The 20176-nt window shown below is 48.1% G+C and overlaps 1 protein-coding gene across 1 annotated transcript; it reads left to right on the top strand.

The window, feature by feature from the left end:
• Positions 1-6449: 6449 nt before the first annotated feature.
• LOC136764594 (muscarinic acetylcholine receptor M1) lies at positions 6450-19667 on the top strand. Its single transcript, XM_066718777.1, has 2 exons — positions 6450-7117; positions 17413-19667. Exon 2 carries the CDS (start codon positions 17535-17537, stop codon positions 19014-19016), a length of 1482 nt encoding a protein of 493 aa, XP_066574874.1. The 5' UTR covers positions 6450-7117; positions 17413-17534; the 3' UTR covers positions 19017-19667.
• Positions 19668-20176: the final 509 nt, after the last annotated feature.

Here is a 20176-nt window from a genome sequence, read left to right as displayed (position 1 = left end):
GTAGACTTAACTGGATGCATCCCATTTCTGGGCTAATGGGAACAAGATTAACTCTTTTAACTTGATCTCCCATAAACACACCAGCCTGGCAGGGAAACTATAAATCCACTTACTTGGAAACCTGGAGCTGTCTAAGTTCTTATAAATTACAGTCTTCCTTATTTGCCAAAGCGGCCACATGCCATACAGATGCCCTGATGGTCACCTGACTGTAAACACGCTGTGGAGTGATTAATGCGATTCCAGTTCCCCAAACGCGGTTCTCACCGATATTTAAAGGAAGAAGAAGAAGAAAAACAGCTACCCGCTCCCTGACGGGTTCAATTGTTCTCTCATGCTCTTTCAACTGCACTTCTCCCCGAAATGCGTTATAAACAGTCGTCCATCACTGCGGACGTCCTTGAACAGCTCCACAACGCAGGCTGGGGCAGCAGGTCGGGCTCTGCTGAGCTGGCTGGCACAGTCTGTTTGGCACAGATGCACATCAAGGCGTCTTGGGATACAAATAAATAAGATTAGGAACAAAAACAAAAAATTGAGGAATTGAGGTCTCTGGCTGTGTATCCGCCGTCGACAGTTCGCAGGAGGGCAGTATGTATGAGTCCTGCCTGTACATTACTTTTCATTACCAGCTTGATTAATTAAAATGATAGCAGCCAGGTATAATAAAATAATAATAAAAATATGATTGAGGCTTATGTTAATCAACAAAGAAAGCAAGGAGTTTTTAATATTTAGTGTCTGACGCTGCCTGGCATCAGGGTGGACCGCACACAGTTCACTGTTCACTAATAATAATCATCATCATCATCATAATAATAATAATAATAATAATAATAATAATAATAATAATAATAATAATAATAATAGACGGCGTGGGCACGAAAGGGTGAACTGTGAAGCCTGCAGACAGCGGGCTGTTAAATGAATACGACGGGCTGTAAAAGCGCCTGTATCTCGCCACTATCACTCTCCTCACGCATCACATCCTTATTGTACCCGGCGTTAAATTATGATTATGATGCAGCGTTTCCACAGAAATCTGCAGTACTGTTTGTTCGTGTCATTAGGCTTGTGTGCAATAGAGGAAATTGAAAAGGATTTGGCGATTAAAACAAAAACTCCTGTCCTGCCAGCCTGAGCTCCAGCGGTTTTACAACAGAGGCCCCGCAGCAGGGTACGGCATCATTCATTTCAGCAAAAACCGCATTTTAAAAAACAAGACTACTTTGGAAACTAAATTACATAGATGTTTTTTTTTCTAACCTCTGTTTTTGCAAATCAATGGTTGTTTTTTTAATTAATTTGCAAAATATTGCATATAGACTGTGGTAGGCTGTTGGCAAGTGTGTAGTATGTATGTGTATATAAAATGCAATGCTGGGAACAATCAGTGAAGCCAATTCCGCAAAACCTTGAGGGGCAAAGTTGAAATATTTTCCTCTGCATTTGGTGCTGAAAGAACAGCTTTGATCTATCAGGATTCAAAACGGAAAAAAGTACCTCCCATCTCTGATTTCTGGGCTCGCAATGTATCTTTTTAAATTAAACTTGAAACAATGTAGTTTGTTTCCATAATTGAATGGAGTGATTATTTGGTGTAAAACATAGTTCCATGGCTGTTTTTGTCTTGGTCCAGCTTTTACCCAGCACCCTCTTCTTTTTAACACCAAGAGCAAAACCATACACAAGCACCTACATCAACACCTCACACAGGAACCACACAATGGCAACAAGAAATTCCCAACACACCCCAAAAATACACCTATGCTCAATTAAACAAGGAATATTCAATCCCAAAATCCCCAAGCCACAATTTCAAGAGATAACAGTTAACAAATTATACAAGTAGATAGATGGAACAAACAAACAAACAAACAAACAAATAAATAAATAAATAAAAATAATTATAATAAAGTCTACTGCATTTGTTAGTTTGAGTTAGTTCGTTTTAAATCATTCTAACCTGTAAAAAGGGACTCTGCTTAGTCCTGCCTTTAATCACAGGTAAATGACCCAGTCAGTGAAGCGAGGTATTGGTAACCAACAGAACTGCTCTGGGGGCAGAACTAGGCTATATGATGCATCTGATTGGTTACTTGCCTTTAGGAAGCGGGACATATATGACAAGAAAGTAATACTGGAGTTTAGAAATGTTGTGGAACTGAACTACAGTAATCTCGAGGGCCACTCTGCACAATAAAAAAAATACAAATTATACATTTTTAATTTTGTTACAAATTGTAAGACCTTAAACTAGACAGTGTAATACACACAATATTTGTTTTAATCTTTGAATCTTGGCACCACTGGGAGCAATAAAGAAAGCAGAGCACAGATCAGAGAGAATTTCAAGGACGATGGTCTTGTTTTTTTTTTATTCCACTGCAGTTGAAGAAAGTAATTTGCTTAAAGTGCCAAGAATCCCTTGCTGTAACGAAGGAGCACAAGTTCATCAGAGGACACAGTGAAACACACAGGCCTCAACACGCTCCTAACACACTTTACTGTCCCTCCTGCTTGAGTCCAGCCTGGTAATTGACCCTCCAGCTTTGAGCACCTGCTCTCCATACAGGCTTCAATAATGTGACAGAGCTGGGCTGCTGTGTGTCTGTGTGTAGGGAAGTGCTGGGCCAGGGAGACAGGTGCGGTGAGGCTCTCAGGGCCCTAGCAGACTGGTCATTTTGGGCCAGGCCCTCTGCTATGGGCAGCTGTGGGTCCCAGGCGCTCAGAGAGGGTGCCAGAGACACCGGTTCAAATGCGGGGCAGGTCCCTGGGACGGAAAGGAAGCCAGGCCTGTTGGAGGGGATGTCTCCACCCCATCTATTACCACAAATCTTGTTCTCCGGCCCTCCTGAATCTCAGCCCTATTTTTAGGAAGTGTCCAGCCCTGTTGCTCTATTCCCAATGTGGTTAGATTTTTATTCTCTTAACCACCTCTGTTTCTGGTGGCAGTTGGGTGGCTCCCACAGTAGTATAGCACTGCAGGGAGGACTGGGAATGTCCACCCCTGTAGTGAACTATAGAGAAGGGGTCTCCAAGCTTTGTCCTATAGGCAGTAGCAGTAGCAGTAGCAGCCATTGTCGATCCCCTGCTGGATGAAGGCCTCCCTAAGACACCTCCACTTGTGTCCTTTCAAAGCTTCTCCCTTCTAGGTCATGCCTGCAAATACTTCCCCTTTCACCAGTCCATCTTCTCTGTGCTCTTCATCCCCTCCCTCCTCGCCTCTTCATTTCTGACTGCTGCAGCTGGCATAACTGCATCCCCACGGGCTGGTTTGTGGGTGTGACCTGCACAGGTTCACACTTCAGCCCCAAGGCGGCCAGTTCCTCGATGTATAGAGAGCATGTGTGTCCACAGGGAGGGGGAACCAGGATGCACAAATTGTGGGTGCTGCCACGGTCTTCAGTCAAAGCCCCCGCATGCCGACAGCAACCCATGCTCTCTGTGAGTCTGCAGGCTTAAGACAGCAGCTCGTGGCTTTTGAACAACAATGAAATGAAAACAAAAACAAAGCCCAGCACAAATATTTGTCCAGTCAGCATAAATGCACGCTATGGGCTGGAATGTCGTCCCTTGATTTACCAAAAACCCACCTGCTCTCCACCTCCCTCCCCACTCCCTGTCTTGCCCACTTTGTAGGCCTATTGTTGTTTATACCTCCGGCCAATTGAATTTGTAATGATTGCCTTGTACTTACTGTATTTTTGCACTTATGTTGTAAGTCGCCCTGGATAAGGGCATCTGCCAAGAAATAAAAATAATAATAATAATAATAATAATAATCCTTACTTCCCTTCGCAATTGGAAGATGTCCAGCAGTGCCATCATCTCAGAATTGGCAGAAAACAGTGGGACCCTGGTACGTCCATCTACTGTCCGGAGAAGTCTGGTCAGAAGTGGCCTTCATGGAAAACTTGTGGCCAAAAAGCCATACCTCCGACGTGGCAACAAGGCCAAGCGACTTAACTATGCATGAAAACACAGGAACTGGGGTTCAGAAAAATGGCAGCAGGTGCTCTGGACTGATGAGTCAAAATGTGAAATATTTGTCTGTAGCATAAGGCAGTTTGTTGGCCGAAGGGCTGGAGAGCGGTACACGAATGAGTGTCTGCCAGCAACAGTGAAGCATGGTGGAGGTTCCTTGCAAGTCTGGGGCTGCATTTCTGCAAATGGAGTTAGGGATTTGGTCAGAATTAATGGTCTTCTCAATGCTGAGAAGTACAGGCAGATACTTAACCATCATGAAATACCATCAGGGAGGCATCTGATTGGCCCCAAATGTATTCTGCGGCATGACAACAACCCCAAACATACAGCCAAAGTCATTAAGAACTATCTTCAGCGTAAAGAAGAACAAGGAGTCCTGGAAGTGATGGTGTGGCCCCCACAGAGCCCTGATCTCAACATCATCGAGTCTGTCTAGGATTACATGAAGAGAGAGAAGCAACTGAGGCTGCCTAAATCCACAGAAGAACTGTGGTTTGTTCTCCAAGATGGGCCAACCTACCTGATGAGTTTCTTCTGTGCAAGTGTACCTAGAAGAATTGATGCTGTTTTGAAGGCAAAGGGTGGTCACACCAAATATGGATTTGATGCAGATTTTTCTTCTGTTCACTCACTTAGCAATTTGATAATTAATTAATATATTAACGTCTATTTTTGAAAGCATTCTTATTTTACAGAATTTGTTTTTATACCTGCCTAAAACTTCTGCACAGTACTGTATATATGGGTGTAATTTATGGGGGGGGGGGACCTTGGGACAACTTGGGACTTGGGACAATCTAACTTTTGAACTGAATTGTTAGTTCAATTAAGCAATTGACCTCTGTTCGAAAACCAGCAGGGCACGTCACTGGATGAAGCGTTGCATTCCAGTGGGTTTTTACAGGCCTCTCAGTCGCCCACCCCTGAAGGATTGGGCCCAGGTGTTCAAACGATCCAACGATCAACCCTTTATTTTGTATCAGGAAAACTGTAACAAATAAGTTCCAATAAATGCAACAGGCACCCACAGCTGGTCAGAAAGAAGGGCTTTGAAATCCGTGTTCAAAAATGTGGCGACTGGCGTGCAGGTTTACCGAATTACAGCAAAGCTTCGAGTACAGAGTCAGCTGTGCACTATAGATATCTGTAGATAGTCATCAGATTGAAAACCATAAAACAGTAAATGTGGCATGTGCAAAGGTTTTGGCACCCTTCCAGTCTCAGAAGTTAATTGACTCTTTAGGCCTTAATCTAAATCAGGTGACAACAATTCCAAGGCTTAATAAATGCTCTGTCTCTTCAAATCTCTCAGGGTGTTGTGCTTACACCCAACAACCATGGGCTTCTATAAGCAGCTGACTGAGGATCAGAAAATAAGGATAATTGACTCTTACAAAGCAGGGAAAGGCTATAAAAAGATATCTAAACACTTCCTGCTTGCAATTTCCACTGTTCGAGTCAAGACAAGATCTGGGAGACCAAACAATATCTCTGATAGAACTGCTCATAGACTGGTCAGGAATGCAAAGCAAAACCCCCAAATCACTGCAAATGACCTGCAGGAAGGTTTAGCTGGCACAGGAGTAGTGGTCCATTGGTCCACTGTGCAGCGTTGCTTGCACAAGCATGATCTGCATGGAAGAGTCATCAGAAGGAAACCTTACCTGAGATCTCATCACAAAAGTCAACGTCTGAAGTATGCAAAACAAGACTTAGATAAGCCATAGGCATTTTTGAATCAAGTGCTATGATCTGATAAAGTAAACATTGAACTATTTTTCTGCAAACATAGCTTTGGTGATTGTAGCCAAAAAAGAGAAGAATTTGAAGAAAATAACACCTTGCCAACTGTTAAGCATGGGGGTGGATCTATTATCCAAAATATCTCAAAATACCATCAATTTGAATATGAAATTAAAGATTAAAGTTTTGAAATGGTTTTCTCAGTCCCCAGACTGAAAATCTGTCGGTAAATCTCAAACATACAGTGCATGCAAGACGACCTAAGAATATTTCTGAACTAGAAGTGTACTGCAAGGAAGAGTGGGGGAAAAAACCCTAAAGCAAGACTAGAAAGACTGTTAGCTGTTACAAGAAATGTTTGGAAGCTGTGATTTCTGCCAGAGGGGGTGTTACTAAGTACTGACTGATAGGGTGCCCAAACATTTGCACATGCCACATTTACTGTTTCGTTGTTTTCAATCTGTTAAATCCAGCAAATAAATAGTAACCATGCATTACAATTTGAAGAAATATGTCAAGTTCAAGTTTGTTTGCTGCAAGGGTTGGGTGCTGTTCTTTTTCACTTAGAAAAGCAACAAAACATGGAATTTGGCTAGGGGTGCCCAAACTCTTGCATACAAATATCTATATAGCACTGTTCCTGGGGTACCAGTATATTCTCGTTTTCTTTCTTCCAAATGAGCGCTAGATAGGGTCCCTTGACTGAACTGAAACGACTTCATCCGACCTTTAAATCAGTGTCAGCTGTGAAAACGATTTCCTGGTAGACTGGTTTACGCAACTGAGAGGCATCCTTCAAATGCCCTTGGTGACAATGTTTTTTTTTTTTTATGATTTGTCTTCTGTCAACAGAAAGGGTTAAACGTTGTCTTGGTGTCACCTGCACTGTGTTTGTGAAGTGACTTCATATTTCCCTCTCTGGCTCTCCGGGTGGGTTAAGACGCAGAGCGCGTTCACACGGGCGCGCACCCAGAGCCGAGGAGCGACACCGTCAGCACGGGCACGCCACTTAAACAATTAATTAAAAAAAAAAGTTTAAAAGCTGGTGGCAGAGTGACCGGGAGCTGGCAGGAGCACGCCTGGACATCAGTTGCCTCTCTCTCAAACAGCAGATACTGTCTGTGCAGGAAGAAGCGCCGGACCGAAACGAGGTTAATCTATTTCTAGCTGGTTATAAAGCAGAAGAAACTCAGTCTGTGCGAGTGGGAACTGGGGGGCGGTGGACACTTGTCTCCAGTGAAGGGTTGGCAAAGCTGCCAGTGCGGATGGACCCCCAAACAGCCCGGGAAGACGTGTTGGATTAAACCGTTAAAGGGAAAAGAGGTTTGGAAAGGAGTCGGCGAGGGGGCTTTACTGTCCGTCCCCCGGGTCCCCCCAAGAGGAGGTAAGTGTGACGCTGTGAAGTCGCTGAATTGATGGTCATTGTAATGGTCTTATTGTAAATGTAAACCAACGTGTCAGTGGAGAAGTGATGTTGCTATAATGACAAGCGCTTATAGTGTCCGTGAAAATTGTAATGCGTTATGCGTGCGTTTTTTCCAGACCAAACTCCTGGGGATGGATACAGATGAACGGGGACATTTAACAGGCTCTCGTTTTTGTCAAGACATAAATTAGACCATGCATTTTTTTTCCCAGTTTCTTTTTTTTTATTAGCGTGTTTGGACATTTATCTGTAAAACAACCCGCACAGATTTATCTTTATAAAAGTCCCAGCTTTATGGAGTATTTTGTATGCATTTATAATTGCCGTTTATGGACTGGATTTGACGCATATTGTTGGCTGAAAGACCAGACGTGTATGTTTTGCATTGTTGTGGAGACCTCCGCCCCCAAACCCAAACCCAAACCCTCTCCAGCTCTCTCTATCTCTTTCTCTCTCTCTCTCTCTCTCTCTCTCTCTCTCTCTCTCTCTCTCTCTCTCTCTCTCTTTTAAGTATTTATTCAGAGTTGGAAATTACATGGAACATCAATAAACAGCATCTCGCATCCAAAAATACACATAAACAAGTACTTAAAACACCAAGGCCAGGGGTGACATACTTTTGGGTACTAGGAAATGTACACAGTGACAAGACATAAAAAAAACATACATACATTGACAGTTTTAACAGCTTTTCTAATCAGGGATTTTGGAAACAAGAGGCTTTTTATTGGAAAATGTACATTGATGAGCACCCTCTCCATCTCTCACAACTTTGATAACCTGGCATATTGACATCACTAATGCCTTGTGACAAGTGATGGGAAGCGAGGGTGTGTATTTCACTTCAGAGGCCATCAAGAATAAAACATGTTTCCACATAAATAAAGGCACAAAGTCTCAGGTCCGAGGGATAGATAATGGTGTACATTCAAGTTGTCTTTGACAGTTGCACATCTCGTCACAAAAGAGTCAATGTACGGACGTGACAAAACACTGGGTCTATTTTTATCTTTATTCCTGGGAGTTTTATTTTTTTTTATTTAGTTTTACGACGAGTGTTGTAGCTACTGAACGGGGATAAATCAACGAACATAAACCCGACGGCCTGAATCGCGTAAACACAGCGGCGGAGTTATGCGCAAGTGCCGACGACCCTGAAGGGAGGCGCTCAGATGGAGATGAATCAATCGTCAGATATTCAATCTAACCAAACTGCTTTAAATGGTGGCTTTATGATCCGGATTCTCCCAGATGATAAGCGAATGAAAGGGGTTTCATTATTTATAGTTTTATGGTCATTACTTTATGACTGCATTTGTTGACTTGTGTACATATGATTAACTGGCGCAGTTTGTAATTGTCTCTTGGGTTCACTGGTGCAAACTCCAAACTGGGGATGGAGAATTTGTGAGGTGACTTTTTTCGAAGTGGCTGAAAATGTTTGTTTTTGTATTTGAAGCATAAACTTGGCGTTCATTAAAACAAATTTGGCATGTTTATTGGACAGGAAATTAAAGCTCTTCCAAAGAACAGGCAAAGGGGTTTCATCACTTCTGTGTAGTGCAGACAGGGGGCGATGTCCTTATTGGTTATTTTCCTAGCTGTGGTGCTGGGAAAGTACAGTGAGCGAGGAGGAGGACAGCACAGCAAAATACAGAGCACGTAAGAGAACGAGCAGCATGACAAAATAATACTTATAGACTTACTGACTCCACTGACTGATAGACTGACTGACACACTGACACACTGACTGACTGATACACTGACGTATACACTGACACACTAATTGACACACTGCCTGACTGAGAGGGCTCAGAGAGAGCAGTGTCCCTTCAGCCCCAGTGTCTGTCTGCCCACTCAGCCTTTCTCTCAGTCCACCCAGCTCAGCTGCAGTGCCTCTCCAGGGCAGCGGGGTCGGTTCATCGCCCTTATGGAGGTGAGTTGTTATTTTGGTGACACGACTCAAACACGCCCGGCTGTGCTCTTGCAGCACTGATGTGATAATCATGAAAGGAGAAGGGTGGCATCCCCCGAAGCACACTGTTTGTCTGTCATAATGAAAGTTGTGTGCTTTGTTTAATAAATGCCAATCGATCGATCGATCAATCTCCCTGTTGTATTTAAGAGAGGGATTTCTGGGCATTGGGGGTCCGAGGGGTCTGAGAAAGAAAGGAATTGTGGGGAGAATGACAGGTTTCTGAGGCTGACTGGTTACTCTACGTTGCCGTGTGTGAGAGTGAGTTGCCTTGTGAAGGCCTGGGGTCACCTCCTGGATATACCCTGCCCAGTGCCCTGCGTGCCCAGAGGGTTAGACTCCAGCTCTCACCACCCTGTACTGGATGAAGCAATTACTGAAAGTGGAGGGAGAGAAGGAGGGGGGGGGTTGTTGGCGGGTGTTGTCTTTCGAGGGTGCAGCCCTGGTTCAAAGATAAACCATTTTTAGATAATTTGTACATTACAGATGACTTGATTACAGTTCCCATGAATGTAACAAAATTGATTAAATGACCTTTAAGTTTAAAAAAAAAAATTGAGTCAGATTTGTCATCCTTCACCATATTCTCGACAAGTGGGCGAGTACATGTGTGGCGACACCAAGAGAACAGTACAGGCCTGACTGCGTGACCCCTACAGTGAGGGGGTCCGGAGGCTCTGTTATGCTGTGGGGGGCATTTTCCTGGCATGGTTTGGGTCCACTTGTCCCCTTAGAGGGAAGAGTCACTGCAAATCATTACAAAGTTATTCTGAGTGATCACCTTTATCCTATGGTGACACATTTCTATCCTGATGGGAGTGGGCTCTTCCAGGATGACAATGCACATCCACAGGGCACGAGGGTCACTGAATGGTGTGATGAGTATGAAAATGATGTGAATCATATGCTATGGCCTTCGCAGTCACCAGATCTCAACCCAATTGAACACCTATAGGAGATTCTGGACCGACGTGTTAGCCAGCGCTCTCCACCACCATCATCAAACCCCAAATGAGGGAATATCTTTTGGAAGAATGGTGTTCATCCCTCCAGTAGAGTCCAGAGACTCGTAGAATCTGTGCCAAGAGCATTGAAGCTGTTCAGGTGGCTCATGGTGACCTAACACATTAGGTTGGTTTTTCCTTGAATTTGTCACCTGTCTGTGTTATATATATATATAAATCTTTATGAAGTTAACACATTTTTAAAATTGTTGTGTTTGTTGTTTAAAGCGGCCACCCTTCTACTGAGTGCGTTGGCTCTGTCTGATTGGCTGCTCTGTAGGCCGGTGTGGTTGCGCCCATGAAGGAAGTGCTGCTATTAGACGCACCTCTGTCCTAGAAGGAAGCTGATTGGTTAAAATTGACTTAACCGGAGCATTTATATATGTTTATTTATTCATCACAATCTGAGCGTTAACAGCCCAGAGCAGGGGGTCTCCAAAAAGGGGCGGCAGTGCCCCCTAGATGCCAGCCCCTCTGCTCTGGGTACTTTCACAGGTGTGATTGGCCAATGTGCATCAGCACGAATCAGATGTTACCCTGCGGTCAAAAGGCCCATGGAAGCCACCCACAGTTACACCTGTTAAAGCACGATGGATAGGCGACATTCACATGATAACCGAGTTGAATCCGAGATAACTGAGGGGGAGAGATTGAGCAATAGCAAGAGAGAGAGAAACACACTGTGGCCACTCAGGAGAGGTGAGTGTGAGTTGCCAGGCTTACTGCAGAGGTCTCTGGTCCTGGAGAGACACAGTCCAGTACAGCAGGGTCTGCAGCCCTGGTCCTCAGCTGTTCAACAGGTTATAATAAGAACTCATTAAATGCATTTAAAAGCACTCCAGTCACTTCCCTCTGCTCCACTCCCTGTATCCTGAGTGTATCCTGAGTGTATCCTGCTGATGTGGGCAGTGAAGCGCACTGTGCCGTGGACAGGCCGTGCCGTACCTGTGTGTTGTTGTGAGTATGAATGTGTGAGTACGTGAGATTCTGAGTGTGTCAGTAGGGGGCTGGGTGGATGTAATCCCCCCCCCACCCCCCACCCCCCACCCCCCACCGCAATGATTTCAGCCACTGTAGGGAAGGAAAATGCATGTCTCAGCAGGCCGAGCTGTTTGCACAGATTACTGGGAAGAGAAATCAGACGGGGCTGCAGGAAATCCCAGCGGTGCCCAGCGGTGCCCATCTCCACACCGCGGTGCCAGCGGTACAGCACCCCAGTGGTGGAGCTACATCACAGCAACATGGGGGCAGGGAGTGTGGAGGATGAAGACGGGGGGGGGGCAAGCAATCAGAGGAAGCGAGTCTGTTTGCAAAAGATAGCCCCCCGCTTTCCCTTTCGCAACCCCACCCCCACAACCCCACGATCAGATGAACCGAACGTGTGCCTGGTAGCGAAAGATAGCTCCCCCAATCCTCCTCCCCATTCTCTGTGTGTGTTCTGTCCGAGTGAGAACCTGGTAACCGGGTGCGAAGCCTCCCCTCGCAGAGCCTTGAAATCAGGTGAAAATTGATATTGAGGAATGTATTTATTTTTATGACCAAGCAGACACCTCCGGGGATCCTCAGTATGTGTCATAGCAATGGAGGGAGGCTGTGGTCCTCACTTAGTGAGAATGTGAGTGAGAGGGAGTATGGGAGCGTGTGCGTGAGAGGCTGAGTGTGTGGGTGTGTGTGTGGAAGGGGCCTGTAATCCGCTCCACCCCCACTATTAATCCAGCCACTGCAGAGACGGATCCGTGTGCTCAGCGTGGTGGACCCAGTTGTTTGCACAGATTATTGGGAGCCCGGTCAACATACCACGCCCTCACTCTCTCACTCGCTCACTTTCTCACTCTCAGACCATTTCATTCCAATCCAATGTGCTTTATTGTCATGCCATGTACAGTACTGTGCAAAAGTTTTAGGCAGGTGTGGAAAAAATGCTGTAAAGTAAGAATGCTTTCAAAAATAGACATGTTAATAGATTATATGTATCAATTAACTAAATGCAAATTGAGTGAACAGAAGACAAATCTACATCAAATCCATATTTAGTGTGAACACCCTTTGCCTTCAAAACAGCATTGATTCTTCTAGGTACTCCGAACTATGGTTAGTTCTCCAAGATGTTTGGGCCAACCTACCCGCCGAGTTCCTTCAAAAACTGTGTGTAAGTGTACCTAGAAGAATACTTTACAGCATTTTTTCCACACCTGCCTAAAAGTTTTGCACAGTACTGTATGTATTCGGCCGATCTGACTGAAGTGCGTCTCCTTGGTCAGGGAGTGTTCTGTGCAGTGGAGGAGAAAGGAGAGGTGGACACAGAGATGCACTGTCTGGCACTGTCTCCTCTCTGGGCAGCCAGCTCCGCCTGTGTCGGCCCGTCTCTCTGGCCAGGCTGTGGGCACTGAGCTGTACTTGGTCAGGATCCGTCTCTGCTTCGTATCTCTGACAGTGAACAGGCTGGACTCTTGGTTTAGGGACTGATAGCAATCCAGTTTGTTTGGTTTATAATTTTGTTGATCTGTGGCAAGAGAGCAGGGCGGGTCTGAAGCTGGTGAGTATTACTAGGGGTCAGTGCCGTGGGCTTCAGGGTCAGATGACAGGGGGCTCTTCTCTGGGCTGAGGTTCTGCTGCAGCTCCGGCTCAGTATTGAGGAGCGTGAGGCCGGGGGCTGCAGGCTGCTCCAACAACAATGTCAGCTGATGAATGTAAATATTGAACAGTGCAGAACTCGGACGGCAGCCCGCTCTCACTCCCCGTCCCAGAGTGAAGGACTTGGCTCCTTTGTTGCCCGTTTGGAGTAGTTTGTCATCAAGTCCTTTGTGCCAAACAGAATCAAATGCTTTTTCAAAGTCAACAAAACAAGCAAAACATTCTCCCTTTTCTGTTTGGTTGACGTGTTTGTCTAGGAGGGTGTGGAGGGTGTGAGTGCGATCTGCAGTACGGCATTTTGGGAGTAGGCTGACTCTGACTCTGGCCAGTATGCGGGCATTGAGGATATAACAGCTTCCCAGGGTTACTGTTCTTGCTCCCTCTCTCTCTCTCTCTCTCTCTCTCTGTGTTTACTTCCCTGTTGCTTGAGCATGTTAACCCCTGGCCCTGCGTGCCCAGTGGTGTTGGTTTAGTTGTCCGATAACGGGTTACTTTTAATGAAGGTGTCAAACACATCAGAGTGCCGTGGTGCTGCTGTGCACACAGAGTGGCGGGGGAGGGGAGCAGATAAGATGCAGCGGTCATGCGGACGCTGCCTCACGCTGCCTGCCGCCCCCTCTCTTCCTCTCCCAGTCTCTTCCCTGTCCTCCACTCTCATCCTCTCCCCTGTTAATGCTGGGCTTGTTTACCGGGTTGCCGGGGGTGACAGGGCGGGGTGGCCCTGCGGTCTGTGTGTGAGTATGTGGCAGAGCCGTGTGTTTGAACACTGGGGCCTCCCGACTCGGCGCCCCCGCTCTGTTTGAGTTGGGATCAGGGGCCCGTTCAGCCGGGCCGCCTCGTGACCACTGCTCCGGAGCTGCTGATGTCATCGGCCGCCCGGCTCTCCCTTGTCCTACTCCGGGCAGCCCTTTCTCCCTCTCTCCCTTTCCCTCTCTCTCTGTCCACTGCTCCCTCTCTCCCAGTGGTGTAGTCTACGTGATACGCAGGCCCACGAGGATGTTAAAAAAAAAAAATCACGTGTGGCTTTTAATAACGAAGCAAGCTGAACGGGAGGGGGCGACACGTGGTATGGACATGTCAGATGACAAAACAGTTTCGGCTCAGGTTCCACGTGCCAAATGTGCAGCTACATGCCCAGTGTAGTCTACCAACTAGTTGTCATTGCATGCATTTGTGCAGCAACGTGAAGCGAAAATAGTAAACAGTCTTTGAGAGTTTTAATAAACGCCCTGTAAGGTCTGAAATTGAGTAGTTTAAAGCTATGCTGTACTTGTTTATTCATATTAATTGTTTACAGACCAGTCAGTGTTTCAAATTTGTTTCAAATTTAACTGGAATAAATATGATTGAATTATTCACCTATGATTTGATGCATACTTTATTAAAATAGTAGTTTATTTATTATACTATGTTCTTTTGTAAATGAATAAAAAAATAGCTCAAATTATTTACTTGTTTCATGCAAAGTCTTTGAAAACAGAAACAAATAGGCTACAGAGAGGTCTATCACTCTCTGTCCACTGCTCCCTCAATCCCTCTCCCTCCCTCCCATCACTCCCATCACTCCCATCACTCCCATCAGTAATGACCCCAGTTCACACATTTGATATGGCATACAACTCTGGTTTCATGTAACTATCTTTTATACCAGAAGTACAGTACCAGTACAGCACACTCCTCTGTCAGGGTCCGCCGGTCTGCCTGGTTACTGTATCTCGAGCCTGGTGTGTCTCCGGAGGGGACAGGTGTAGCTCCTGGGCAGGTGGCAACAGGCCCTGATCGAACAGCAAACACTGCCTGACACGTCTATGCCGTGAGATTAGTAACGGGCTGTTCCCAGACCGGCACGCTATGCCACCTCCCAGAGGGCAGCCTAAGACAGCATGGGGATCACGGAGTGCCGGAGGAATATATATGAAATCAATCAATGCACAGTATTCATGGGGTTTTTGATTTTGAATCTGCCGACGTTCACAAAACCACCATCCCACTCTCTTGTCCCTGATCCCTGTACTTCTCATACGCAGGAAAGATGCCACCCATGTATCTGTAATCTGTAATCCGGGGCATTTCATTCAGAGGTGCTGGTTTATTGTTGATTTTGACAATATCGTTTCCACCTCTAAAATAAACACGTGGAGCACGGACTCAAATAGATTGCATATATTTTAAATACACAGAGATGCCAATTGTTGCAGAGGGGAAACCTGCGAAGCGCCCGCCTCTACCACATAGTTCACAGTGTGCGTCTGTTTCCGAACAGGGTGCCAAGGACGGCACAGAGAGGAGCTGCCTTCCAGAGAGAAGACCACAAGATCGTGCCCTAAATAGTGTCTTCTGCCCTTTCAACAATATATCTCCCTCCCTCCCCCATCAACAGGGGACCCTCTCTCTCTCTTGCTCTTCCTCTCCCCTCCTCTCTCTCTCTCTCTCTCTCTCTCTCTCTCTCTCTCTCCTTCCCCCTTTCACTTTATCTCTTCCCCGTTTCGCTTTCTCTCTCTCTCCCCCATCTCTTTCACTTTCTCTGTCTCTCTCTCTCTCACACCCACTGTAAAAAAAAAAAAAAAAGTCTGTCAAGATTACGATCACAAGGGAGGAGCCAGGGACAGGCGGATGCTGTATCACACATGAGTGTGGGAGAGCCAAGACCACCCTCCACCGTGGCCCCCCGAGTCTCGACCCTGACCGGTCGCTTGACAACCATTTATAGACGTGCTGTGGGGAACCACCGCTCTCTACAGAGGGCAGCCAGCCAGCAAAACCCCATTCAACAGAACCAGCCGCTGCATTTCCTGCGTCTACAGCTGTGGGATGGATTTTCAGGGTTGATGTGGCAGCAGGAGCAAACTGGGCCTAGATCAAAGGTCAAGAGGGATGCCCTGTTCTCTGTTTTATAGAACAGATCACAAAGTCCAGAGTGAGGGAGTTCTGGATCTGATCTTGAGAGGATTGTATGAGAGGAATGCAGGTTGGGCGGGGGGGTGATGGCAGCCCTTGGCAGCAGTGGTTGCACCTGGTAGTCACTCCAGCGCTGCTCCCCCACCCCAGTCGCGGAGAAAGCGGATGGAAACTTCAGGATGGGGAGTCACCTGCAGTTCATCCCGTGCTGACAGCCCCGTCCTCGGCCCATCTGGACTGTGTCAGGGGGCGGGGGGGGCTGCCAGTGTCGAGCAACTGGGAGGATCTGGCTGCATTTGGGCTCTTATCCTCCCAGGCTCTTCAGTGTCGTGGGCTTCAGGCGTGCTGTGCTTTGCATTTAAGTTGTGTGAGTGTGTTATGATTTCCCAATTTTCTAGGAGACTGGCTGCTGAGCATCGTTAGTCTCGCTGGCTCCGGTCGTTAGTGCCTGGGCTGCATTACTTGCACAATTAATGTGAAGACTCAGATTTAGGCTGAAATTAAAAAGCAAGGAACAGGATGAGGACTTACCCCCCCAACAACAACAATAAAACATCACGCTCATATCAAGGCTGTGCCCCCCTCAATTTCACACGCCAGGTGACAGGATGACAACCAGGGCACAGCCAGCCAGTGCCAACCCGAGACGGAGCCGCTGTCTGTCCGTCCGGCCCTGCCACCCCCTCGCTCTGTGGCAGGCGGCCCTTATCGCTGAGCAAACAGCAGTCTGATTAAATTACAGCGCAATTAAAAGAGGAAGTAAAGCACACAGCAGGCAACTTGCATAGTACAGCCCCCCCCAGTGCTTGTACAAGTTTAGCTCCATTGTGAAAATGTTTCGATTTTCAATTTTTGCTTTTGGTCAAAAACAATTTTTTTTTTTTTTTTTTTTTAAGGATGTGCTTGACCTGAACACCTGCTTGAGATGTTGTTAAGAAACCAAGGGCTGTGGTTAGAGCGTTGGGGGAAAATAAGCTCTGTAATTTGAATGATGGTCCTGCCCCATAGTTGATACCCTGGGGTAACAGTGCCAGCAGATGACAAGTCCGTAATCTGATGTGAACTGGTTCTTGCTTCCCCCTTGTGGTCAATCCTCATAACTGCACCTGTAAAAGTGAACTGAAAAAACTCTAGTTTTCTGATTTGCCAAAAAATAAAATAAATAAAAATAAAAACAATTTACAGCCACGGTCTCTAAGTCTGCAAAAATAAAATATAGACTCATGATTGCTTGGAATCCCTCCTCATGGTGTGACTTCTGTGCCATGTTTTTGTGGAAATCTATTCTGTAGTTCAAATTTTAAATCCAATAGTGTTTGACGCAAAGTGGATTCATTTATATACACACACAGCCTATGAAAACACACACTGCCTATATAAACACACACACACACACACGCACTGGCTATATATAAACACACACACACACAATGTCTTTAGAACAATATGTGTGCTAGTGCTGAGAGTCCTTGACACAGTGTGATATCCACCTGTTAGTACACCCATAATTGGTAAGCTTGGTAAGTTGTTTAGAGAACTACGGGGCAGCAGACATTCATTAAAGCGGCTCGGAGAGCTTGCCAGCCTGCTGCGTGTCTTGGCAGATGTACCCCTAATGCTGGGCACAGCGAGGGCAGAAAGCATTTGAGAAATTAATCAAATTAAAAAGGCGATTAAGAAAGTGGTATGAATCCAAGGGTAAGCGCACGACTCTGACCCAGTCTCTGCTCTTTCCTCCGCAGGCCGTCCGCAGGGATCACAGCCCGGCCCGGCCCGGCCCAGCCTTCCTCCTCCATCACTCCCCGGCTCCCTCCAGCATGAGCCCCCGAACCACCCCGTGTCCTCGGCCCCGCCCCCAATAGCCATGCCCCTCTCTGACATCATGAACCTGACCTCGCCCGCCCACAATGCCTCCAATGCCAGCTGCGAGGGGCTGGGGAAGCACGCGGTGTGGGAGGTGGTGCTAATCGTCATGGTCACAGGGCCGCTGTCTCTCGTCACCATCATCGGCAACCTGCTGGTCATGGTCTCCTTCCGGGTCAACAGCCACCTGCGCACCGTCAACAACTACTTCCTGCTGAGCCTGGCCTGTGCCGACCTGGTGCTGGGCGCAGTGTCCATGAACCTGTACACCACCTTCATCATCATGGAGTGCTGGGCGCTGGGCCGCCTGGCCTGCGACATCTGGCTGGCATTGGACTATGTGGCCAGCAACGCCTCGGTCATGAACCTGCTGATCATCAGCTTCGACCGCTTCTTCTCCGTCACGCGGCCGCTCACCTACCGGGCCAAGCGCACACCGCGCCGGGCCGCCATCATGATCGGCCTGGCTTGGACCATCTCCTTCCTGCTGTGGGCGCCCGCCATCCTGTTCTGGGAATACGTGGTGGGCAAGCGCACTGTGCTGGACGGGGACTGTGCCATCCAGTTCCTGTCCCAGCCCATCATCACCTTCGGCACAGCCATCGCCGCCTTCTACCTGCCCGTCACCATCATGATCATCCTGTACTGGCGCGTGTACCGTGAGACGGAGAACCGCACACGCGAGCTGGCCGGCCTGCTGGGCTCCACGGCCCCGGAGCACGGGGCACCACCACCGCCCCACAGCTGCAGCACCAAGAGCAGCAGCAGCAGCTGCGAGACGCATGGGGGGGCAGACGGCAGCCCAGGCCACGGTGTGCGGGGCTGCCTCTCCTGCCGGCAGGTTCTGCCCCGTAGTCGTACGGCCGCCCCCCGCCAGGCCCAGGCCTTCCTGCAGCCCAGCAGCAACGGCAACTGGCAACTGGAGGAGGACGGCTCTTCTTCCTCTGAGGAGGAGCCCGAGCCAGGGCCCAGGGGAGTTGGTGCCAAGGTGGTCAGGGCCCCATGGGTGCGGGCTGCCGGAGGGGGGAGCCCGGGTGGCTCCGGAGTCCAAGCTGGGGCCAGGGGCTCCTCTCAGGTGGGTGGCCTGGGCCTGCTGGCAGTCAATCCCTCCCCTTCCTTGCCAAAGGCCCCCAAGGCCAAGAAGCGGCGCAACACGTCCCTGATCAAGGAGAAGAAAGCGGCCAAGACTCTGAGCGCCATTCTGCTGGCCTTTATCATCACCTGGACGCCATACAACATCATGGTGCTGGTGTCCACCTTCTGCACCACCTGCGTCCCGGACAAGTTGTGGCAGCTGGGCTACTGGCTGTGCTACGTCAACAGCACAGTCAACCCCATGTGCTACGCCCTCTGCAACAAGTCCTTTCGGATCACCTTCAAGATGCTCCTGCGCTGCCGCTGGGACAAGAGGAAGTGGGGGAAGCCCCACCCCAGTGCCCCGCCCTCCTTCCGGCCCTGCACGTCCAGCAGCAGCAGTGTCTGAGCCGCCTCGCCCCGCCCTGACGCCCGGCCCATTTTTGTCCTCCCAGTTGGGATCAGGCCCCCTCCAGGAAAGGAGCTCCCTGACTTGGTGGGGCTCAGCCAAAGAACTGGAAGGGAAAATAAAGCACACTGTGGTGCACAAACAAACCCACAGAGACATACACATATGCATGCAACCGCAAAAATGCAGGCAGACAGACAGACACACACACAAATACATTAGAACAGACATACAAACACACACACCACAAACCAACTGGTATGTTTCAGGGGGATTTTAAGAGGACATGAACGAACTGGAAACCCCAACCAGTGCGAGCTTTTTCTACATACCAGCCTCCATGTGCTCTCTTTGTCCGTATCTCTCTGAATGTGCATATATATCTACCGATCTGTCTGTGAAGTGCAGCACCCAGGTGACAGCAGCCCTTGGACAGGGGGGCGGGGAAAAGGGGGGTAATGGACGATCCCGAGTCCAAACTGCTGCGTCGACACTGGGAACTACGTCAGAAACGCTGCAGACAGCCTCCCTGCATGTGAGGCTCCAGCTCAGCACCTGGCCGATGTGACCGACTGACAGGCTGGGCAGAAGAGAGGGGCGGTGAGAGTGGGGGGGCAGACCCTGAAGGGAAGGGAAGGGAAGGGAAGGGAAGGGAAGGGAAGGGGACACCCCCCCCACCCCCACCGCACATGACTCTGCACGCATCCTGCCATGCGCTCCACTTTGCGATTCAGAAATGGCTTCGCTCGGCCAACTCCCCTGCACAGGGTCCACAGCGGGCCTCACCCCGCCACAGGCTTCACCTATTGGTTCGTCCCCCCAGCCGGCCACAGGTGAGGCACGTGGTGGCGTGTGGACAGTAAAAGCAGACTTCACTGCAGGCCGGGGAGAAGCGCGGCTGTGTCCGTTCAACATTGTCTGAATATGAACGCATCAACTGTCATTGAAAAGCATGAATGGAAGGTTAAAGTTGAAAATATTTGTTTGTAGGGGGATGGGGGGGGCACAAAATAAATATAATTTGAAAACATTTTAACTGGTGGAAATAGAAACGGTACAAACAAATAAAATAAAGTGCTCTTAGAGGCAGCAGTGACTGGTTATTGGCGACAGGCTGACGGGCAAAGGTGGGCACCCTGCTGTGAGCTCAGGGTGCCACT

The sequence above is a fragment of the Amia ocellicauda genome, chromosome 12, assembly GCF_036373705.1.
Source record: "Amia ocellicauda isolate fAmiCal2 chromosome 12, fAmiCal2.hap1, whole genome shotgun sequence".
Classification (NCBI taxonomy): domain Eukaryota; kingdom Metazoa; phylum Chordata; class Actinopteri; order Amiiformes; family Amiidae; genus Amia; species Amia ocellicauda.
This window is presented reverse-complemented; position numbering and strand designations above follow the sequence as displayed.

Excerpts from the sequence above, each read along its gene's own strand:
- LOC136764594 (XM_066718777.1), top strand. The coding sequence starts at position 17,535 with ATGCCCCTCTCTGACATCATGAACCTGACCTCGCCCGCCCACAATGCC.